The sequence below is a fragment of the Pocillopora verrucosa genome, chromosome 4 (genome assembly GCF_036669915.1).
Source record: "Pocillopora verrucosa isolate sample1 chromosome 4, ASM3666991v2, whole genome shotgun sequence".
NCBI classification, from domain to species: domain Eukaryota; kingdom Metazoa; phylum Cnidaria; class Anthozoa; order Scleractinia; family Pocilloporidae; genus Pocillopora; species Pocillopora verrucosa.
Genome location: NC_089315.1, coordinates 9,154,280 through 9,178,482, shown reverse-complemented (window position 1 = coordinate 9,178,482; position 24,203 = coordinate 9,154,280). Strand labels below are relative to the sequence as shown.

Here is a 24,203-nt window from a genome sequence, read left to right as displayed (position 1 = left end):
AAAATTTAAAACAACGCACGGTATCAAGACTGGCGCACGCGGAAATAAACAAGTCGGTTCGTGACCACTCAGAAGTCATCAACACATTTAATTACTTAATTCAAAAAATATATCTCTCATTTCAATGGTCCACAAAGTTACGAGCAAATGGCGATAAATATCAATACATTTTGGCAACTAAAAGGCTATGCATTTTAGCGAGCTGAGTAAGCTCGCTACACTTCTATTGCTAAAACAGCGCGTGCAGTTGCTAAGAAATGGATTACAACCTCGATATGAAATGTGAAAAATAGTGTAAACCACCGAAAAAAAAACAAAACGGGAAAAGCAGAGGTCAAGGATAGCGAATTTTTCACGATGAATAAATTATATCAGTACTAGCTCCCTTATGGTCGAGTAAGGTATCCTTTAAAATTATAAATTTCTGTCACCTGATTATTTAACCTTTGCTTGTAGCTTTCGAGTTGCTGCTCGAGCGAATTCTTCAGGTCCTCTGTCTCCATAAGCTGATGCCGTAGCGAATTATTTGAGGCCTGGAAATATTGTGTTCACGTCAGACCAAAATGAATCTTTTGTTTTCACACCATTCAGGGACATAGGACTTCTAATCATCCTGACGGATACTCCGCTGAAGAGCGTTAACAGGACCCACCCGTAAGGTCCCACATCAGTATAATCCTGGCTAATTCTTTATAAATTATAATATTGTCTTAGCAAGGAGGGGTAGGTTAAAAGTGCGTTCCTTAAGATCCCTACTTAGTTGAACCTCTGTGTTGTTGTTCCATACTTAAGAGACTTGTTTTGCTCAGAGCGAAATCTTCCCTTAGACAAAGAGCTTTATGAGTACCTCAAGTTCTTGAGCTTTCTTATGATAATATCCAATATTCTCTTTCATGTCTTTTAATTGCTTCTGTTGATCTTCTTGCATCTCCTGCGGATACAAAAGAGTAGTTTAATCTTCCAGCATAAAAGGTCGTTCGCGTGAAATCAAAACAAGATTTCGGACAGGAACCTAAAAATGCCAAATTCTGATTAGTCTGTGTAGAAAACGGTAGAAAAACACCCTAAAACCAGCCGAAAGAATGAATGCTAATCTATGGCCAGGATAGACTGCCATAGCCACATAACTCAGACAAACATATCTGCTGTGAAGTCTTACGCTTCGATCAAAGAGAGAGATTACGTGGTTGATACTCTTTAAGTGTAGTCCACTCAAATTGATCTTCCCATGCAACACTGAAGTCTTATTTATTGCTAAGCTAAATTCTACGACGTTTTCTTAGGTGTTTGAGGGAATTTCAGAGAAAGAGTAATTTACATTTAAAATAGTACTTGGGCGCGCGTAGATAAGGAATTTCCCTTCGAGCGTTCAACTCGACTGAGTTTAACTCGAGAAGAGAAATTCCAGATCAACCTGAGAAAGTTAAACGAAAGGCGAGTGACGTGTCGGCAGTTGATGAACGATATCAAACATACTTAAAAAATAAATTATCGTACGATATACGAGTGCAGATGAAGCTTTTCTCAGGGCTGGAAACCCTTGTAAAACATCACAGTTTATGTTAATAAAAATGAGTTCAGGATTGCATTGGCGTTGGCTTACTCAACGTTATGATTGATCTAGTATCCTCGCACCACCATCTCATTCCGCCACATGCAAATCGAAAACTAAGCGCGACTTAGTCATGGGATTTCCTTTGTTTCCTTTCATAGTGACCTCTCATTGGCTCCTTGTCAAATTACGACACCCGTTCCAAAATTTAAATGGTCAAATAGGATAACGATTGATTAAGAGGGGTGGCGCGACTTTTCTTAGCCAATCACCTAGCGAATTAAAGCTAGGCCAACGCAAAATAGGTTTAGCATAAGCCCATTGAGTACCTTAATGATTCGGTCCTTCATCTGCGCAGCCTCATTAAGCATTTCAATGTTGTTCAGTTTAACTTTCAGTTCCGCTTCTAGCTCCAAGTTAGATTTCTTGAGTGCGGCCTGTAAACAAGATAAGAAATTAAGGTACCAGCACTGCTGACGAAACAGCATCAATACTTCAACAAATCAAAAAAGAAGTTGAACATGTTGACATGAAGCACGTTTTGTAAACCCTGATTCCTCGTTCCCTTGAGAACATTTGCTTTCACACTCAGTAAGTTTATAATGATCATTTTCAACGGAGTCATACTCTTTGGAAAAACTCACTGAATCAACAAGTGCTTGCTCTTTCCCTTTTTGAGCCTCAGCCAAGGCCTTAAATGAAAAGAAAATAGTGCATCATAACGATGTGTAGCAGGACAGATATAAAATGAACAGAAATAAAGGCCACACTGTGTACCCTTACCTGCGACTGCTCTACAAACTTTTGCTTTAGATCCTAAAGTAAACAAAGAAAGAGGAAAGAAAACTATTGTCTAACTGTTTCACGTTGCCAAACCAAGTGTAACAATTCAGTCAAATAATATTTTTTTTTTGGTCTAACCTCTAAACTAGGGATGCTCTGTAGTCTGGAACGAAGATTATCGATTGTACCCCTGAAATGAAATGCCTATTAGTGACTCTATCTAACTAGAGCATCGGTATAACAGGCCAATAAGCTTGTCTCTGAAACCAGGAGTAAAGCGAAGTGGGTGGGAAAATACGTCTCCTTGATCTAAATAAATGATCAGGAAGTTGTAGTTCGCGTCACTTCAGATGGAACAAGAACCGAGTATACACCCTTTCCAGCATCTCTGAAAAGAAGTTGGGTTTTCTTCATAAACCATTGCTTAACAATAGATATAAGAGTCTAAAACATTGCCAATTACAATAATGATTTGAACTCGGGAGTAAACGTCGATATTACCGGGCCTTTGCCGGTGACTGACCACTCAAAAAACTCTCTGCAAGTTCATCCTCAAACTCAAGAGACAAGAGAGGAATTGTCTATCTCTAATATATAAGTTAGGAATACCACATACTTTGCCTGTTTTAAGAGTGCATCTCTTGTCTGTATTTCATGCTGGAGATTCTCAAACTTCAACTTGTTCTGAAAGAGAAACACACACCTCAACAGTTAGAGAACAGAGCAAGCAAAATTCTAAAAAGGTTCTATAACCGTTTTAGCCAATCACATCACCTCTTTATTCGACCAGATACAAAACGCAACTTGTTCACTCAAATTTTCCCGTCCTTGAGGCATTTTTATTTATTCCGATTGTTTCCTTTTGATATTTTCCTTCTCCTGATTGGCCATTATTAAGTTCTGGTTTTACAACAACCGATCGAGAAAAAGTTCTCCAATATTTTTCCCCCAAAATTTAATTGATTCATTGGAAATCTCCGGCTCTACCACTGGCTCTGGCGACAGCTTTATTGAGCTTTCAAACCAACAGCAAAAAACACGAATGAAGGTTAAAACCCCCGGTAAACAAGTTAAAACACAATGATCTGTACAGGTCATCTACCTCTTGATCATCGCCTTGAAGTTTCCGCAAGTTGTTTCTGTAATCCGACTCAAGCTTCCTCAGAGATTCTAAATAGGAAAACAATGCAACGAAAGATAAAACCAACACACATAACACCGCAAAAACAGAATCGCTTTATAGAGAAAAAGGCTATGTCGAAAATGTGTAGCTCAATTCTGAAACAAAGTAAAATAAATACAACCAGTACCGAATAAAAATATCGTAACCAGGTCCTCCGTGGAGGATTTGAGGTAAAATAGGTACAAATTTGGCCTGTAATAACTACTAATGCTATGAAGGAAATTGTAAATTTTATAAGCTCATAGCTTGTTTTGAAACATTTAGGGGTTAATCCGGTATTCGCTGGTCTGCTCTCCATTTGTTTTCCACAGGGTCACCAGTAATCTGTCTTTTTTTTTCCATTTACGTTTCTGAGCGTGAAGCAAATTTAACTCACGATTAAGTATGTCGGGACTGTGTCGATTAAGAACGCCCGACCCACGACCCTGTGTAGTCGGGGTCTTGTCTCAACCTCTTCTCGCCTAAAGTTTGCAAGAGAGGATAGCTCCCGCTCTTCATGGAGAGAAAAGCTGACTACTAACAGTCTAGGTCTCTTATCTTAACAGAGCAATGTAAACCATCAGAAACAACACACTCAAAACAATTAAAAATGGGCGGAAATTGCAACATACCATCTTTCTTTTGCACTTCAGCCTGTAATAGACCAATATTTCGCCTTAGTTCCGCCTTCAAATGAACAATAAAAGATGATTATCATCTTATTGGTTTAACACCTGGTAAACACTAACAAGCAATCTTACCACTTCGGCAGGGCTGGGGGCCTTTGGTGTGCTTTTACTGGACTCCTATCAAAACAGTAAAAATCTTGGTTAGATATTCGACTTAAGAAAGCGGCAAAAACTATCTCCGAAGACGGACACTTCATCATTCTTTACCAAACCTTGGCGACACAAGTGGTTTCGTTAACTTAAACAGCTGCAAATGAACTAATGGGAACAAAGCTAAATTTACCTGTAACACTTTCAACATCTTATCTTTCTCTCGTCCACTTTCCACAAGACCCTGATGAGGGAAAAATAAAGGAGATAACTTTGAGCATTTTCAGCAACATTACACAATCAAGAAGAATTAATTTTTGACACAAAACATCGACACTCGTATATTTTTAATAATAATAATAATAATAATAATAATAATAATAATAATAATAACATATCACGAGACGACTCACTGCGATAGTCTTGTCTTTGTCTTGTATGGTCAGCCTTAATTTGTTACTTAACTTCTCATTTTCCTGGGAAGCCCAGGCTTTGCTGTTTTCTAAGGCCTACAGGAAAAGAGAGAGAAAAATAAAGAAGAAAGTTCACACAAACTGGTGGCAAAGTTGAGAAGAGAGGACCAGGTAGCCTTGACGTCTCGTAATAAACCTTGGCCGGGACAAAGTATCGTGTTTTCAGGCACTTTTCTTTAATTTTTTTTTTGTGCTCAATTTCTGTCTTACCTGTACTTCGTGCTCTTTGTTGCTAAGTAATTGCTGTAGTGTCTGGATGGTGGAGTTCTTTTCAGTTTGTACACGTGTTAAGTCAGCAGCAGCCTCCTACAGAGATAACATTTTGGCTGGTATTTATTAACCCTTTAACCTCTAAGAACGACTAACATCTAAATTCTCCTTACAACACCAGCCCTGAATCAAACAATAAGGTCATGAGAATAAAAGAGATGATCACCAACTAAAGAAGCTCTTGATTGTTTAACAAATTCTCCTTGTTAGAACCAGAGGTAATGTCTAGGAAGTAGTATGCATCATACTGATGTTAGGGAGTAAAGGGTTAAAACCTGGTATGTACGAGTAGTATACTTTTTCGATTCATTGTAGGTGACTATTCTAGGCGTTCTAAACTAAGAGAAGCGAGGACTTGGCGACATTTTCAGGCCATTTTCAAATACAGTGTCAAAGCAAAGCTTTAGTTGGAATTATTATTTTGTCATTATTTCTCGTTCTTGTTCCCTTGTCTCTCGCTAAGAGGTTTCCTGTGACTTCTCCGCTTCTCCTTACCCCACAAAAACAAATTACATGAATTCCTATTTACCATGGAGAACAGTGGACGAAAAACCAACCCCGTGTAAGTGCCGCGGCTAAAATCCACTTTCTATTATATTTTCATTTACCAACGCAGACACAATAGGATGACTGTGGTTAGGGTCTATATGATATATTGCGCACGGATGATTTTAATTAAAAAAAAGGGTTTAGTTTAGACTGGTTAGAGGCGTCTCAAAACTTCATGGAGAGTCTCCACAAGAGGTAAAAGCTCATGACCATCCAAATAATTTTACATGAAGTTTTCGATCGGATTCTAACCTTAAGTGCAGTCTCCTTGTCTTTAAGAGCTGCCATGAGTCTTTGAGTGTTAGCTTCATTAGTAGATGATAACCTAGCACGCTCATGGAACATTTCCTGACAAAACCAAACAAAGCACCATAACATACATTAAGAGATACTTTTAGTCCTTGTGTCCTAGTCAAGTTTGCCACATAAACATACTTCAATAACCTCGTCACTATGACGAGTCTTTTATGGTTAAGCTGTTTGGGTGTAAATCCTCCCTAAGGGTAGTCAATCGTAATCCGTGTTAACCATCTCCATTCCTGACCATGTCTGTTCATTTTTCGTTTATTTCTACCTGTTTCGTGTCTATCTACCCAAGAAAATTATTCTTGTTAGCTATTCGGATCAACAAAGGCTTTCACTGACCCAGCTGAGAAAAACGGCTCAAGATAACGTCACTGTGATGAAATATCCTATAACACGCTTAAGGGTTATTTACCTCCAAAAGTTTTTCCTTTTCTTTCAACAATTCCGATATTTCCTGGGCCTTCTTTGCCTCATCACTTAAACTTTCATCCTATAAGATACAAGGGTGAAAATAAATTCATACTATGCACGATACTTCCTGTAGTCTTTGTACTACGTAATAGTTACTGCTCGCACAACAAGGCCGTTATTTGCATGTATTGATACAAAGAAGAGAAATTTAAGCATAGTTACCCTCGGGTTGGGGTTAAAAACTAAAAGCAAGAAAGTTCAGCATAGACAGTTATTACAACCACAAACCTCGTCTGGACTACTCAAAGCGTTCTTTACAAAGTCCTTCAATTCCTATGAGCAAAAGAGATATCAGAAATACAAACTTAAGACAGTTTCCAGAAACCGCGAAAGAGGACCTCGAGGTGATTCGAGGAGAAGAAAGATGAATGGCCATTTACTTAATGGGTCAAGGGAGAAATTTATATTCTAGCACTGAAGAATATTCCACTAGTGGATCTTTCATTATTCCCTCGCACGGCGACAATTTTTTTTCTACTTCTCCGGTCTCTATCAGGTGGCTGCGATCTGATCGCCAGAGAACCGAGGCCTCATTTTTTTTCCCGAAAGAAATTATGGTAAAATTCTTGAATAGTTTTCTCAAATGTTCGAGGAAACGTGGGGAATCATTTCTGGAGATGAGTAGCTTAGCAAAATTTAACTCTATGGAAGGTGTTAAATCACTTTCCGGGAGCAAAGGAGAAACTTGGGGAACTGGGGGACATATATCAATGATAAGATACTGGCTCGAATAATTCCCCGGCCCGCTGTAATTTCGGATTGACATTACATGTAATTGAATCTCGCGGGAGTTAGCAGAACTCTGAATAAGTATCGTCTCTGAAATTTCCTTCTGTCAAACAGGAACAACACTGACCTTCAATTCCTCTTCCCTGTGGTTCAGACTGTGCTTTAGTTTCTGAATAACAAGTTCTTTCTCTTGTAAACTGGCTTCTTTTGTTTCTAGATCTCCCTGTTACGAAAGAAAAAAAACACGTCCGGCTGAAGAAGGAAGCTATTTCTGAAAACATACTCGAGTCACTTAGGCCAGCACTAGGTACAATTGTGCGACATCTTATTTAAATATCTGCCACCCTTTTTGCACTTTTCCCGTCCTTTGCCAATTTTCGTCTTTCTGTATTATGACTTAGCATTTCCTTAAACAATTAAAAATTCAATCTTGGTGTCTGCAGACAGATTGTGTAGCTGATTACTTAAGATATTTCACTGCCAATAGTACTTTGGAATAAATCATTAACCCTTTGACTCCAGAGAGGATTAACATGTAACATCTCCCTATAATAACCATACATTATCCAGAAAGCAGGTAAATAGAATATTCAAACTTATCAGGTATAAGGTTTTATCTTGATCTAACACCAAATTATCAGAACTAATGTACATGAAAATGAGTAGCAAACAAAGGGAAGAATTAACAATCAGATCTTGGGAGTCAAACCATGTTTTTGTACCTCCGCCTCATGTAACTACCTTTTTTCCTTTAAGCTGATCCTCGAAGGACGACAACTTTTTTTGTAAAGCTTCACTTCTTTCTTTGCTTGTCCGTTCTAATAGCTGGACAAATACACAAGCGTGAAAAGACAGTCTTAAAGTAGTTAATAATTCTAGTCACCAGAAGACACTTCAATGGCTGTGACAAAGTCATCTCGTCTAGGCCCAACATACACCTTACTGCACTAAATAACATTGTCATGAAAAAAAGGTAAAAAGCTAAAGAGAGATTTATTGCCATGTGGAATCACCCTCTAGTATTAGATGTTGTTTAGAAATTTCAAAGGATTCCAAAAGCTTTAAGAAAATTAATATACGCCAATAACGTATGTTTATGTTATATGCTACTAACTTTTCCAATTTGTTTTTTCCCTTTCCCTTTTTAACAATGACAGCATTACTGTAATTAGGTGCCAAAAAATCATAAAAAAATCGAGTTCACTGATTTTTATGAAAACGTATGGAATACCAGTAAGAAAGTTAAATTGTCACATTTGTAGTTCACTTACTTTATTCTTTTCTTGGGATTCAAGGACAGCGGTGTTGATTTTTTCAATCAGCCTGTCTCTCTCTCTCAAGGCCTGTCTTAACTGCTGTAGCTCGCCTTCCTTTCCTTGCAAAGCGCGCACTTTTTCTTCAGCTGCAACCTACAATTATGATCAGACAAATAAAAAACATTAATTTGATTATTTTTGTGCCGAAATGCAACGCACATGTACATACCTAGACAGTCGCAGCTTTGTATTTTACTGAACTGAGCAAATGAGGAATTAGCGACAAGAAAATCGGAACGATGTTTCCACTTGGTGATTTTCAACGTGCAACTCTCGATGATAAATTAAAAGTCGCGCATGTAATAAAAAAAGGGATTCAAACGGAACGAGTCTTAACCACGAAAGAAAAGTTCGTTTGCTTCCCCTTTTCCATTAATTTCAAGACAATACTAGTCTTAAAGGGTCATTACTCTTAGTTTCCTGTTGTTGCAAAAATTTAAGTCGAGTCAAAATTAACATAAAACACTACTCAATCTTACTTTAACTGGGTAATTTGGAATTATTAACTGAGTCAATAACGTAAATTGGCTACCGTAAAGAGTTTCAAAGCTGACGTTTGGAGCGCTAGCCCTTCGTCGCTCTGGCGAAGGGCTAACGCTAAAAACGTCAGCTTCAAAACTCTTTACAGCGGTCAGTTTACGTTATCAACTCAGTTGTTAATTCCAAATTACCCTGTTATACTCTCCCACTGACGCAGCACCACGGTTTCTTTAGAACCTTAGCCCCTTTATTAATATCAGTTTAGTTATCGCCCCCGCAGGGTTTTTGGCCCCAGAGGGCCAAAAACCCGAGGAGGCACCTTAGGACTCCCCGCGTAATATAGAGGAAGACTGGAGAAGAGGGAATGTGGGTATTTTCGGTAGATCATAACCAGAAAAAATCTCGATTTGATCGCTTGCACGGCCGCAAGGTATCAACGTTTTTCCCGCAAATGGTCATGGGCTGCCAGTAAAAAGACACGCGCGCGAGGACTTTTAGGATCGGCGTCTTTGACACGAGATTTGTTCTAGTATAGAGGAAGACTGGAGAAGAGAGAATGTAGGTGTTTTCGGTTGATCGTAACCGAAAAAAATCTCGATTTGATCGCATGCACGGCCGCAAGGTATCAACGTTTTTCCCGCAAATGGTCATAACTACACAACTGTAAACAACAAGCCCAACTCAAAAAAAAAAAAAAGAAAATGGTGCTGTAGGGCGGGGGCAGCTCTAGTGAGAACTATAACTAGTATATAACCAACCTGGAGAGCACGATCCTTCTCTTTAGTGTAGTTGGTCAGTTTCTTCAAAAGATTCTCCTGATCATCAGTTGAGCCCTGCAAAATGAGTAAAAAATGTGATTTGCCCTGAGTAATTGGGAAACCATTTGCCAGGATAAAAACTGAAGGAATATTTTTGAATAATAAGAAATATTCAAGCCTTGGAAAAATGCTCTCATATCATACTACTCCTTGCCGACAAAATTACAGGCAGGGGGTGGAAGCTCTGGCAGAGACAGGTGACTAGGTTTTTACCGTTCACCTTTTCTTAACCTTATAAACAAACAAACGACTTTTAAGATTCAAGATGTATACCACGTTATTGCAAGTCATTCTTTGCATCCTCAGTATTTGTCTGTAAAATAAGACTTCAAAGACAAAGGCCAGAAAGGTGACAAAGATGGTTTACCACAGGAAATATTAGTCAAACATTTGTCCAATCGCTCTGACGGAGGGCTAACGCTCGAAACGTCCGCCTTTTAACTCTTTACGGTGGCCAATTTACGTTTTCAACTCAGTTGTTAACACTAAATTACCATTTGTCGAGATGGACAAACCAACACATTAAGCAGCACTACCTACCTTGACCACTGAATCATCCATACCACTTCCCTTCAAAGCCTCTACGAAGTCCTAGTTATTTAGAAAATCAGCTTTAAAACTTCGTCTAATCGTAGAATTTTAGTTACAAGATAGAGCCTTGAAACTGGTTCCGATCAAAAGTTTCTATATCATGATAAATGTATACCAAGGTATTGCAACAGTTTAAAAAAAACTGACTGTTGTCCTCGCATGAATAATTATACCACTTCATTACCACTTGATGGTAACATGTGATAATCACGAGGTAAGCGTTGCACTCATCTTGACCTTTTTAAATTAGATTTTGGTTCTAATAACCTGAAAACAAGACAGATGACCGCTGCTGCTTTTGATGAAAAATAATTTGATTTGCTTCGGAGGATACAAATCTCCGAGGGAAAAAAAAATCTACAGAGGGATTAAGCCCACTCTTACATGTGCTGATGTGACCATACAATTTATTATTAGTTTCTTGCTTTTTTACGTACGTTCTTGTTATCTTAACAGGGTAAATAACGAAAAAAAAAGGGGGTAGCACGTACCGCTATTAAATTGTCTTTCTCCTTGTTGTTAGCTGCCAGCTTCTGGATAAGTCGATCCTTTGCCTCGAGTTGTTCTTGAGCTCCAGCAGTCACGTGCTGAGGACAAACAACCAACATTTACAATAGAAAGCAAAACAAACCTATGCCCAATTTTCTTTATTCCTCTCTCCTTGGTTATCATTGTCCCTTTCTGGTCATCTACATCTTGTCCACTAAAGCTCACCACTAACTTGAGGTTTCCTTCTAAAGAACAATTTTCAACCGTGTGTCGAAAGTAATTCATGATTGTAATGGTTTTATTCGCGTGACTCATGCGAGTGTTCTATAAAACTCGCGCTACCCTATCAGATACAAACTTAGAACAATTGCACCTTTGTCTGTACTTTTGCCCGCGCTTCCGGCAATTTCCTGAATTCACTTTGAGTTCTCACTGGAAACTTGTGATTTATACCTTTTTCTTATTGGTCGTTGCGATAACTTTGGTTTTGTGTTTACGCCAATCAAATGAAAACCTCTCCAATTCTTCAATACGCCTTATGACTTAAAAAAAAAAAACAAAAAACAAAAAAAAAAACGTGAGCTAAATGGCTCCTGCGACCAGCGAATAGTTCCTGCAGCCTGATTCTGTGCACTATTATACTTTGGAATGCCCCACCATTTTTGTCCTGTTCCTGATTAAATTTGCCGCCTTAGATCTACGTTTACTTAGGAAGCTCTCTGATTAATTGAGTGACTTATCAAAAAGTCCCACGCTGCATAAATACTCCAAGTCCAATCCATTACTTTAATTACTGGCAAAAGGCCTGATATATGTTTTACCTGATAAGCTTCTTCGAGAGCGTCCATCTTGGAATAGTGTTCTTGAGAGAGCGCTTTATGTTTTTCCATCAGTTCCTAGAAATTCAAGAATATGGGTGAAGGCTGAGGATGGCCTTCTACTAAAGTGGCGGTATAGAATCACAAAAACGGTTTTCAAAATTGGGTCATAACCAGGCATGCACAGATGTAATTCTGCCATTTTGCATTCCAGCCGCATCCCCGCAAAAAAATTCCGCATAAGATATACATATATATATATTCATATATTTTTTTATCGTAACTGATTAGCCTGTATAGAGTAATTAGTGTAGCCAGTCTTGACTCACAGCTTGCTCACGTTCTTTTTGTTTTAACACTTCATCAAGGCGTTGTTCAAGGAGGAGCTTCCCATTGTTCAATCTCTGCAGTTCAACTTCTTTGGAAGACAAGGACTGAATAAGTTTCTGAAAGTAAAAAAAACAAGTAAATAAATAGATAAAATTTCAAGCGAACTGATGAGGTTAGAATTAAACCACTTGACGATAGCTTTACTTACCTGAGTGCCTACAAAATGATCTAGAGTGGCAATGGTCTTCAAATAATTAACAGATATTGTACGAGGTTTAACAAAATATAGTGATTTGTCAACAGTAAGGAGGTCAATTTCTTGCTCAGTTCAAGGGCTGAGTATCAATTTTCTAATGTTTTGCATCAGTACAGCTTGGAAATTGAGGTCTGGATACTTCTGCTAAACCACATTAAACAAAAACTGTAGCATATACTTAGCACACGTGTACCTCTAATTCCAAATCTTTTGCACTCAAAGAGCTTTGTAAAGCAGCTATCATGGCGTCTCTTGCCTTAAGAATTTCAGAATGTTCCTCAAAAGCCTGAAATAATTCAGATTTTGAAACGTAATCAAGTACACAAAGCATCAGAAATCAAACTAAATATACAAAAAGGAATATGAATGTTGTTCAAAGTTACGAGAGAAATTAGGCAAACGTCTAACTTTTAAGGGGTCCTTTATGTACAGTACGTGGCACCCCTACAAACATAAGACCATTCTTTTCGTACTCATCAGTTAAACTGCTGCCTTGCTTAAATGGAAGGTGGGTGCCTGGGTTATCCAGAAGTTGTGTCTAGCCAAAAGAGAATATCACCCCTTCCATACCAAGGTCATGGCAGTTGACTTTCAATTGTTTACCTAAATTAAAGTAAGTATAATAACAGTTTTTAGAAGTAAATTCACTGACCTGATACCACTTTCTCTTGGCTGTATGTGCTGCCTCTCGTGTTGCTGTCAAACTCTGATTTAAGTCTTGAACTTTGGTCTGCAACTGCTGAAGCTAGATTTTTGACGAAACTTCAATAGTAGTCAACGAGGAAAAGCCAGAAAAAGACGACCTCGTAGCACCCTCACTACACGTTTTCAGCCAATCAGAAGTGCGTAATTTTCTCATGTATATTATTAAGAGCGGTACAGTGCCTTTGGATGTACCAATAATTATGTGTGAGGAGCTTCTCAACAACACATCCGGAACTACTCCACCAAGTAACATTAAATTTAGAGGGGTGAGGTAACATTGACAGTTAATGAGTGTGTGATTATTCAAGTTGACTTGTTCTACGCAATCATGGGAACGGTTGCTAGGGAAATCATGAAAAGTGAGTGATTTTGTGAAATATAATTAAAAAAATGCCTAAGGAATAGATGGCAGAGTTTGTTTCCTCGAAAATAACCTTACCATTGTTCTTGCTTTATATACAAAAAAATTCAGTGGATTTGATGATGCGTTCAATTTAGTACCCCTAATCGCAAGAAGTTTATTAGTCAACTGGGGAGTCAAAGAGCTCTGAAAACAGCTCCAGATCATAAGTTTGTTGGTCGATCACTAAATGTTTGTTGGCTAATCGGGGAGTCAATGAGCTCTAATAAGAGCTCCCGATAACTAGAAGTTTGTTGGTTGATCGGAGAGTAGATGAGCTCTAATAATAACTCCCGATCACTAGAAGTTTGTTGGCTGATCGGGGAGTCAATGAGCTCTGATAAGAGCTCCCGATCACTAGAAGTTTGTTGGTTGACCGGGGAGTCAATGAGCTCTACTAAGAGCTCCCGATCTCTTGAAGTTTGTAGATCGATAGGGGAATCGCTGAGCCATAATAAGAGCTCCCGATCACTAGATGTTTGTTGGCTGATCGGGGAGTCAATGAGCTCTAATAAGAGCTCCCGATAACTAGAAGTTCGTTGGTTGATCGGAGAGTAGATGAGCTCTAATAATAACTCCCGATCACTAGAAGTTTGTTGGTTGACCGGGGAGTCAATGAGCTCTACTAAGAGCTCCCGATCACTAGAAGTTTGTTGGCTGATCGGGGAGTCAACTAGCTCTTATTTGAGCTCATTGACTCCCCAATCAGCCAACAAACTTCTACTGACTGACGCAGCCATAATCTTTGGGTACAGGCTATCATCATCCGATGTCAAACCCGTTGTGTAGTGGTGGTGCTACCAAGAGTCTTTCTTAGGTCTCTTTTTAAAATCTCCTCCTCGACTATTAGAATAGGCTTTACAAAAATTAAGTCAAATACAAAACAGAGAGAGATAGAAATACACTCGATAGGTTCTTAAAATGTCAAGTAAAGTGGAAGAGGGATTGGGTTCGGTGGGGGGAAGGGTGGGGAAGAAAAAGCCTGAAAGATGGAGAAACTTAAAACAACATGGATGTACGTTACTCGTAGCTGTTTCATAATACACGTACTCTCTGAAAAGCACTCATCAATACTGTTTGTCCTGTATTTAGAATCCCTGAGTTAATTGAATACGTTTGTTTTTTCTACTTTTCCCTACCTCGCTGTCCCTGGGGCCATCCCTCTGACTCTATGTCGTACAAAATTGAAGCTGAATTAGCAACACACTACGATTCCCTGTACATGGTATAAACAATTAGCTAATGATGATTTCACTGGAGATGAACAAACAAAAATTCACAAAATCATCTTCTAGTAAATACATTTCAAATTTTTTAAAAGATTTCAAGTCGTTCTGTGTCTTCTCAGAACTTCACTGTGAAATATAATTTTATCATGTAGTGTGATTGTCTAAAAGAGAGTAGTTCTAAAAAGGACTGTTGTGGGTCGTAATGACTAACATTTAAACAACCTGCACAGTAAACCATTTTCATTTCTTCCTTATGCTGCTCATTGTTTGGCGTGGTCAAGACTGGGGAAACATTGTGGCCTTTGGCTACTACCATATCTTGGAAGAAGTGGGTAAGTTTCTAAAGAAACTGTGGTGCTGCGACCGTGGGAGAGTATAACAGTGTAATTTAGTGTTATCAACTGAGTTGATAACGTAAATTGGCCTCCGTAAAAGTTTAAAGGCTGACGTTTCGAGCGTTAGCCCTTCGTCAGAGCGATAGACGAAAGGCTAACGCTCTTTAAACTCTTTGTTGGTCAATTTTCATTTGATAACACTAAATTACCCTGTCATATATGGAAGGCTGACAGAAGACACTTTCTCCTAAAACACAGAAACCCCTCCGACCAGAGGTAAACTGAAACACCACATGTAAAGTATTTTATCAAGACCGACTTTTAATTATAAACTTGATTAAAAACGAAAAAGAAAAAAAACAATCTGACTCTAAAGAACGACGCAAACGATGTAAACACAACACGAGCAAATTCGAAGTGACCAAGTGAAAAAATATTTACAACGACGAAATATTCGATTTTTTTTTCCTCTCGTATTCACGTGCATGTCGGCATTTTTCCGCTGTTCATTAGTCCTTTCGTCCATATTTATTTGTTTCCCTTATTGAAGTTCAATGTTTTACCGGATACCCAAGTTACCTTGCGAGATTGTCTCTTACACTTTGTCCTTTTTTACGACAACCTTTCTGCAAACAGCTATAAAAGGTTGCTAATGCATAGAGAACTTTAGAAATCCCACATATTCTAAAACTGGACATGCAAATCATAACAAAGAGCCGAAAGACGGCGACTAAGAAACCATTCTCGCCACAAGAGCCGTGCAAATTCATGCTTTCTCTGAGGCTGAACCACCCTTCTTGAAATTCAACCTGACACCTAAGCCAATGATAAATAAAAGCCGACACAGGGCCAACACTAAATTAATTGATATCTAATACCCAGGCCCACAACACGCTGTGTGTCAATTAACTGATGTTTCACACACAAGTGACCGTTTAAGCTAAAGACGGCAAACAGCGTAATGCTTGACACACAAACTCAAGCCGACACTTTTGGCTTTTGCTTATTTTAAATCGTCGCTTGGCTCACAAGCCCAATACGGCGTCTGTCAAACAACTGACGCTTAACACATAAATGAAACCTAGATTAAGCCGACACACGGCACATGAAGATTTATGCTTGACAACCGAACGAACAGGACACAGGGCGTCCACCAGAAAAGTGACGCTTCACACACAAGCGAAAGTGAGACAAAGCCGACACACGGCGAGTAACGCACAAGCGTATTCTGATTCGAGCTCGACAAGAGCGAACAACAAATCAGAATAAAGCTCAACTTCAACGAGCGAGCGCCGATAGTGCAACCAAAGAACAAACCTAGACTAACCAAAAATCTGAAAGTACACTATGAAACACCGGGGGCCGAGAAATAGTGAACATAAACCGAAAGAAAGATAAAACATATGAACCTTTGAAATTCCTCGCCTAACAGTTCCTCTTGGCATACTTCCACTCCCTCCACGAGTTGTAGCGCTGCGGCTGGTCGACCTAAGTCAACAACAGGAAATGGTAGTGGACAAGGCTTCTAGCTCAGCAGCAGCCAGTTCTTGAGGCTCAGCCATTATGTCAACCAAATCTCGTTTGGTTACAGGAAGCAAAACTTCAAACACGAAACACGCAGGCTACAGCGATGTGAAGCGACAAATGACCGAAAATTTCTTACAACATACCGTTAGGATATCATTTTCGAAATGCCCAAAATCTAAGCAGCGGTATCACTAATTCCTGCGATATTGCAGGTGGAAACTTAGCATAATATTACGGACTCCACGCCCGCCGGAATTCTGCGGCATATTTATGCGGAAAGAAAACAATTAACCATTATTCACCGAAATGAATATTCACCTCTTTCACCGACACTGAGGTGAATAACTGTTTCAGTAGGTAACCTACAGAAACCAAAAAATCAGCTTATTTCTGTCAATTCACCGAAAATAATCGGAAATTAAACTCCCGACGCGCGAATTCGTCTCATCGGCTGCTCGAAGGTGAATAATACTTGTTAGTCACTTCCGAACTAACCAATCAGCGCGCGCGAATAGTACTATTCACCTGTGTGGTATATACCAATAGTTATTTTCCAAGGAGGAGCTATCTGTAAGTCAATTGTAATAAAAATAATTTGTGAAAACTGATCGGGTAGCTTTGCCATGATGTTATTGGCTGAAAGACTCTAAGGATGACTTTTGCTTGGGTTGTTCAAACGTCGATCATTACCGCCGACAGCAGTCTTGTTCAGGACTACTCTCACCAAATTAATTGTTACTCCTTATTTCAAGCCATTAACCGTTTAACCCCTAAGAGTGACTAGCATCTAATTTCTCTTTACCATATCACCCCTGAATCAATTATTAAGGTCAGGAGAATAAAGGAACTGATCACCAACTAAAGAAGCTCTTGATTGTTAGACAAATTCTCCTTGTCAGCACCCTAGGAAAAGTTTAAAGAACAGTATGAAGAATATGCATACCGATGTTAGGGTGTAAAGCGTTCACCCTTTACCCCTACTGTTCTCTTTTTGTTTTCAACAGTACTGACTTGGATAATAGGCCATTTTATAGTTGTGTACTTAGTTGCCAAGCCTTTGATTTGGAGTGAGGCTGAAGGTGACCTTGTTGTGATAGAGACCAGTATCTAGTTAGCATGATAACAAAGTGATTTGCATTTGAAAAGCAGCAAGGTTTGTATCATAACAAGGCCACCCTTAGCCTCATTCCTTTTCAAAGGCTTAGCAACCAAGCACACAACTGTAAAATAGACTATTGTTTGACAATAAGGAACTTCTTAAATTGACGATCGATAATTTCTTGATTTGACTCAAGGGAGATATTGTTGGGAGAAATTGCAGTCCATGAATAATTCTGAACAGAAAAATGTGTTATTCTCACCAGAGATAGTGAATTATCGGTGGAGTTCCTTGAATTAAGATGCTGTTCCCTTTCCTTGTCATGAAGCTGATTTCTTAACTCCTGACCAACAGTAAAACAAAATTATATATTTGTCCGCAAGTTTTCATTTACAAGCACATCACTGGGCGAACACGTTAGAGTTGTGGGAGCTAACTGATCTCCAACTGCAACCTTGCTAACAAGAGCTATAAATTTCTGCTCCCTTCGCATTTTTTCCCTCCTCATACTTGTCAAAAAAAGAATCTTCGTGACGAACCTATGCATTCTGCTATCATCCAATGGAGTGAATGTTTTAGGTTATTGAAAGTGGGAGTGCATTTTTTGGGACAAAATTAATTATTTGAAATGTGAATTCTTGAACAAAGTGTGTCCAAGGTTGTAGCTTCCTCGCGCTACTGAAACTGGTAGAAACACTGGAATAGTCTGGTGGTGAATGGTCCTTTACAGTGGTTACCAAAGTAGTCAAAAACATCCTAACCCTTTCTTAAACTTTCCACCACTTAGATGCGTTATTTAAGCAATTCATATAACTACAGGAAAAACGGTGATTCTTACCCTGTTGGTCCTCTCTGTTTTCTTGGCTTTCTCCTTCAGTTCCTTTATCAGAGCAAAAACGCACAGTTGGTTCATTACCAGATTTACATGAAAAAACTTATTTCAGAGTTAATTCTTACCCCTGATGACTTGATATGTAAACTTTGAATTGTGAGCTCACCTCTAACTTATGGTTTTTGTTTTCTAGTTCCTCTGTCAGCTGTTTGATTCTCCTCTGGCACTCTAGGATCTGTTTCTCATTCATTTCTAAACTCTGTTGTGAAGAAATAGACATACCATTAAGAAATCTTATCGATGTATTTACAAAATATTGCGGAAAAGTCCCCCAAAATGTTTCTACCCATCTGAAGAGATCAGGTGTTGCAGATGTAATGGATCACTCCTGTTGAATTTAAACCCAGATTTTTTTGTACCCAAAAGTTGAAGTGATTTGGTTTGTTGCAAGCCTTCTTTGAGGGGATACCACTCTAATGAGGTTAATCCGTAGCATTTATTCACATCTCCCCAAGTAGTTTCTCAGTATCCATTTTCATTCATGACACCAGTTCTCCAACCGCTCAAATGATAACTCCTGTTACACACAGATAATTACTCCCATTGAAGAGCATGTATGTTTAATAAAGGCTTACTGATCAAATAGCAATCTGGCAACTTTGAAATTGTGCACTAAAATACTTTTAGGAAGGATCGAATGGCCACTAATCCCAGGAATCCCTTCAAAATCTACCAGTACTTTCTAGCCTTCAGGCTGTACTATAAATACTGATTTACATAAAAATCAGCCAGTCACACTACAGCAGAAAAATATAGAAAATATATGTAGATAAACAAATTGACAAGAGTGTGAGACACTCCAATGTATGTATGCATTTAATGTCATCCCAAAATGTTTTCACTAATGATTGATCGTACATGGGGGATGTTTTGCTCCAGCTGGCTTTGAATATCCTTCAGGTTGTCCAAATTTTCTTTCAAATCCTGAAAAATAAATCATAATTAATTAGAATATATCCCTCTCATTCTAGCAAATAACTATCATGACCTGTATAACAATTATTCATTGTTGTTATTGCTTTCATTACTGTTGAAAATCAGTCAAAAGAAATTTGAGAAGTGTTGAAAAACCAACTAACCTTGTTCTCTGCCTGTACAGAAGCAAGAGACCCTCTCAAATCATCTATCATCCTGAAAAGTGAGACAAAGGCATCAGAGAGATCACCAGTAAGTGTCAATATTTAAATGTATTGACTGGAAGATCAAATATGTATGTTAACCTTGCCGATGTCATGTAAGCACAAGTATCTGATCAAGAAAGTAAATATTAAGGAAATGCATAGTTCACTTTTACCTGTCTTTCTCATCTAAAGTGGCCTTCATGGCAACCTTTAGGAAAAAAAAAGATCAAGAAAATACATACCAAATACTCCTTATTAACAAACTAAGAGGAAGGCAACTACAAAGAAGTGAATCACAAATGTTTTTCTTGTTGTGCAGAAAACTTTTCAGGGCATTTTTAACTTGTTATGATTCTCCTGGACCCTCCCTAACCCCCCCCCCCCCTACAATGGTAGACAAGCATAATTCAGTTCACATGCCTACTCAACTCAGATCTGTATAGGGGGTATGATACATCTATTATATTTCCTAATGACAACCCAGCTTCAGGTTGTGATTGGCTTTTGTGAAAACATAAGTTTGGTATGTTTTGTGACAATTTATAACCTTACTTGCATTTGCTGCTGATCATCATGGAATCCATCAGTACCTTCTAACAGCTTCTCATTCAACTGTTGATTAAGATTAGCAGTCTCTGCCTGTATATGAAAATATATGATTTGGACAATAACTCTTTACACTCTTGCATCAACATGCATATTCTCTGTGCTGCTCCCTATACATTTCTTAGAGTGCTGACAAGGAGAATTTGTTAAACCATCAAGAGCTTCTTTAGTTGGTGATCATTTCCTTTATTCTTGTAGCCTGCAGAGCAGGCGTAATTTTGGCTAGCGAGTGCTAAGTAATTTCATAACGAATATTTTGGCCCCCATCTTTGATTTTAATGGCAGCGAGAGGGTGGGGAGAGGAAAAATTTATACCAATGGGGCAGTTGACATCCATTAATAAGGAGAGGGGTGGGGGTAAGGGAGTGAAGATTTTTCTCCCCTCCCCCGCCCCCTACCCCCCACCATCCACTCTAACTGCAAATCAAAAATGGCCGGTCGAACAACAGATCGCGAGCTTTTTAGCGTTAGCTCGCACTAACAAGACGCCTGCACTGCAGGCTATTATTCTTGTGACCTCAATGTTTGATTTAGGGTTGATATTGTGAGGAAAGGTTAGATGCACGTCACTTTTAATGGGTCAGACAGTTAATGTGATTGTATCTGAGTTATGAAAGTTGTTTGCTTGAATAAGATAATTCACAAGTCATAAGGTCTGATAATTGACCTAGAGCTATGCTGATCCTAGCAGTATGCAGGACACATGTCATGTGAACTTCACAGTAGACCTTGCTCACCATGGAGTCTCTGTGGCTCAGTAGTAGAACATTGGGGCACAGAATCTGAAGGTCTGAGGTTCGATTCCTCATGGGGACTTTTTTTTGACCCACATTTGTGACAAGACGAAAACATCTTTCTTCATAAAAGTAACAGTTTGAGTCACTTACAAGCCTATCAGCTGTGTCCTCAAGTTCATTTTTAGCAATTGCCAATTCCTAGAAACAGAGAGAGCATAAAATGACCAACAATATTCAAGAATTCAATCAGAAAACTGAAAGCAATGTGTCACCTGGTTCCATCGAGGATGGCTACATGTTTTTCTTTACTGTTTATTGTACACTGCCTGAAAGGCTTACAGAGTTCTTTACCCCCTGCCCCCCCCCCCCCACCCCCAATAAATGACATACAAAACTGAAACCACCTTGAAGTTCTTACTAGCTCTCTACAACACATTCCATTGTCTTGATTGGTCATTGTGATTACATGAGAGTTGGTTTTTGTTTTATGACACTGCGTAAAAATTTATGTGGTCTTTTAAATTTAAATTGAACCCTTCTGGAGACACCATTTAACAAAACAAACATCAAACCTGTTCCATTTCTTTAAGTTTTGTTTCATATCCTTCCCTGATCTCTCTCAGCTCTTCATTGTGTTCTTCTGTAAGCTGTGTGGTTAAACAGCATTAAATAAGTACACAGAGCCTGGATTCTTTTCTGCCTGTAGCTAAGCCTTCTTGGCCTTACTTTTTAGTGGATATTATAACAATAGTTTTCAAAAATGTTGAAAAGGCCACAAACAGCAAACTTTTATGCACATAAAATAATAACAATCAGGCCCACTACTTTGTGATCAAGTACTGTGAAAACCACCAACCTGTGAAACAGGGCTACATTTACACATCCCTGTCCCTCCCACTTTCATAAAACAGTTACACCACATTCCATTCCCATGCTTCATGTTTTCATATCCATTTCCTCCTTCCAATTTTTTTTCATGTTTCATACTTTACCCTGTTTTCTTTGGTAACCATAGAAACTTCTTACAAAGAAAAGGCTGCAATGAAGCTCCTCCTTTTTTTGATGATGTCTGGTATTATCTTCCTCCTTATGTCTTTTCAAGGAGCTTTTCCATGACAATAAAACATCCCAGATGCACTTAGCTCTGCCATGACATCTAACATGACACTTCAGCAATTGGAACTATGCGATACGTAAGCAGTGGAGTGGGCACGATTTCAGGCCCATTTCACAAATCTGTGGTTTTTGTAGTAACAAACAGATCCTCAGATAACTCTGAACATAGCTTTCATTCAGGGTTGCCAAAACATCACTCACTGTCATCAATACCAACACTATCAGAATTACTTAAACCAAACCAGGCAACATGTTCAGTATATTGTCATTGTTCACTGATTGCTACTGGTATTTAAATACCCACCTGTTTAATCTGTGTGTCATTATTTTGAGCAAAGGTTTCCACTGCATTCCTAACAGGGGAAAAATCTAAATTAAAATAAATTCCAAACAGGGTGTGTTTCACTCTCCTAGAATGAAACTTGGCACATCACTGAACATGAAACAAAATAGAGAAGGTGAAAGACTAGACAGGATGTAAACTGCAAATGAGAAGTATAAAAATGCATGAAAAGAAAAAAGAGATGTAAGTGCTTTATCAATGAGTGCAAATCAAGCTATGGCATTTTTTGTGACTAAAACTAGCATTTTTGGAATTTCAGATAAAATTACACAGTTTGCACTTACGAGGCTTTAACCAGCAATTCCTGTCTTTCAACCAATTCTTTCTTCAGCTTTTCCACTGTCACTTTAAGCTCAATGTTCTTTGACAAAAAATAAAAATGATTTTCTCAAATAATGAATTAAAAAAAAAAATTTATATAATTACATATGGGTACATATGTTTCAATCTGTAATTTAATAAAATTGATTTAAAAAAAATTATTAAACTGAGAGAGTGAGTTTCTCTATGTTTCAACTGAGATCATGATAATTAAGCTTTCAATTTGTTCCTGATTTCTTCCTTAACACTGTTTCCTTAGGCTGTCAATTTTGTGCCATAGCTCATCTCAAACTAAAATCCCTAATTCATCAACTCTTTAACTCCCATGAGTGACCAAGACAGAATTTCTCCTCATGATATCAATACAATATCAAGCATATGAGTGATGAGAATAAAGAAAAATATCGATAAGGGGATCCAGTACCAAATTCTCAAAACTGACATTATAAGAACTGTATGGCAAACAGTAAGGAGATTTTGGGAGTGAAAGGGTTAAAAATTTCAAAACCTTTTTGCTTAGTACACCAAACCTACACAATTCCTTAATTTACAAAAAGTACATGTAACCTTTTCACTAAGGCCTAGTTCAAACATCGATCTTTACATGTACTGAACCTAATTGCAATTTGGGTCGACTTGAATAATTAAGAGCGGCAGTTGATTCAAACGTCGATCCAAATTTAGTCGATCCTAATTGCAAAACTGAACATAACTCCATTGTAGTCAGCAGTTAATACCTACCAAAATGTCAGAAAAAAATGCGGGAAGCACAACTTGTGGAAATGAAGAGCTTGTTTTTCTTGCAAATGCGATTAAGGAGGGTAGAAAAAGGCGACTCAAGATGCAGTTAGCATTAAACAACCTTGCTGCTTGCTTTTTTTTTTTTTGCTTTTTTTAAAACAAGAGGAGCACAAGCCTTCCTCCTTTCCCGCCATATTGTTTGAATGGTTCGAAGGCTTTCGCGCATGGCACGTAAGTGAACTTTCTTGAATTGTGGGTAAAACATAATTATTTTAACGTATGTATAATGTATGCATTAAGTTCGGTACATGTAAAGTACGACGTATGAATCAATGCCGATCTTTTACCGTTCTATCCAACTAGCTGAGTCGGATAGAAAGGCACTGTCGATCTGAATACAAATCTGCCGATCCTAATTGATTCAAACGTCGATCTTTACATGTACTTAATAGAAACGTTAGGTTCGGTACATGTAAAGATCGACGTTTGAACTAGGCCTAAGATGACTTTAAAATCTTTTAATCTAAAATGGAATAAATTGATTTTTTTCTTCTACAGTAAGTCAAGCTGTATACTCCATTAACTCCATTCTAAAAATTTATGAAGTAAATGGAATTTATTGAGTAATTAAGTTGATATTTTCAATCAAGAAATAAACAAATAACAGGAAATTTAGTTTATAAAAAGTCAATTTTACTTACAGCCTTGAAAATGTCCTCTGGAACATCACCACTCTGGTTAACACGTTCTTCCAAGAAATAAATTCTCAGCTTCAAACCAAAATTTTCTTTCTTTAGCTCTGATATTTGCTATGAATGGACAAAGCAGAATGTAATTAATTGCACACAAAAATTATATT

At 38.3% G+C, this 24,203-nt stretch overlaps 1 protein-coding gene across 2 annotated transcripts in view; it reads right to left on the bottom strand.

The window, feature by feature from the left end:
- LOC131795637 (myomegalin) overlaps positions 1-24,203 on the bottom strand; it is a 39,023-nt gene that overhangs the window by 11,901 nt on the left and 2,919 nt on the right. For both annotated transcript variants that reach the window (XM_059113222.2, XM_059113223.2), the window contains exons 4-42: positions 24,046-24,153; positions 22,567-22,643; positions 22,244-22,292; positions 21,396-21,470; positions 20,974-21,021; positions 20,033-20,119; positions 19,654-19,688; positions 19,439-19,490; positions 19,218-19,283; positions 18,466-18,558; positions 18,306-18,347; positions 17,730-17,810; positions 14,417-14,446; positions 12,825-12,917; positions 12,366-12,458; positions 11,916-12,032; positions 11,590-11,664; positions 10,771-10,866; positions 10,229-10,279; positions 9,629-9,703; positions 8,346-8,483; positions 7,816-7,899; positions 7,202-7,297; positions 6,574-6,618; positions 6,287-6,364; positions 5,821-5,916; positions 4,960-5,055; positions 4,690-4,785; positions 4,470-4,520; positions 4,259-4,303; positions 4,130-4,184; positions 3,438-3,505; positions 2,952-3,019; positions 2,474-2,525; positions 2,336-2,368; positions 2,197-2,244; positions 1,882-1,989; positions 848-931; positions 432-533 (exon numbers count right to left, since the gene is read on the bottom strand). In XM_059113222.2, coding sequence (XP_058969205.2) covers positions 432-533; positions 848-931; positions 1,882-1,989; positions 2,197-2,244; positions 2,336-2,368; positions 2,474-2,525; positions 2,952-3,019; positions 3,438-3,505; positions 4,130-4,184; positions 4,259-4,303; positions 4,470-4,520; positions 4,690-4,785; positions 4,960-5,055; positions 5,821-5,916; positions 6,287-6,364; positions 6,574-6,618; positions 7,202-7,297; positions 7,816-7,899; positions 8,346-8,483; positions 9,629-9,703; positions 10,229-10,279; positions 10,771-10,866; positions 11,590-11,664; positions 11,916-12,032; positions 12,366-12,458; positions 12,825-12,917; positions 14,417-14,446; positions 17,730-17,810; positions 18,306-18,347; positions 18,466-18,558; positions 19,218-19,283; positions 19,439-19,490; positions 19,654-19,688; positions 20,033-20,119; positions 20,974-21,021; positions 21,396-21,470; positions 22,244-22,292; positions 22,567-22,643; positions 24,046-24,153 — 2,886 coding nt within the window. The remainder of the gene's footprint in view (positions 1-431; positions 534-847; positions 932-1,881; positions 1,990-2,196; positions 2,245-2,335; positions 2,369-2,473; positions 2,526-2,951; positions 3,020-3,437; positions 3,506-4,129; positions 4,185-4,258; positions 4,304-4,469; positions 4,521-4,689; positions 4,786-4,959; positions 5,056-5,820; positions 5,917-6,286; positions 6,365-6,573; positions 6,619-7,201; positions 7,298-7,815; positions 7,900-8,345; positions 8,484-9,628; positions 9,704-10,228; positions 10,280-10,770; positions 10,867-11,589; positions 11,665-11,915; positions 12,033-12,365; positions 12,459-12,824; positions 12,918-14,416; positions 14,447-17,729; positions 17,811-18,305; positions 18,348-18,465; positions 18,559-19,217; positions 19,284-19,438; positions 19,491-19,653; positions 19,689-20,032; positions 20,120-20,973; positions 21,022-21,395; positions 21,471-22,243; positions 22,293-22,566; positions 22,644-24,045; positions 24,154-24,203) is intronic.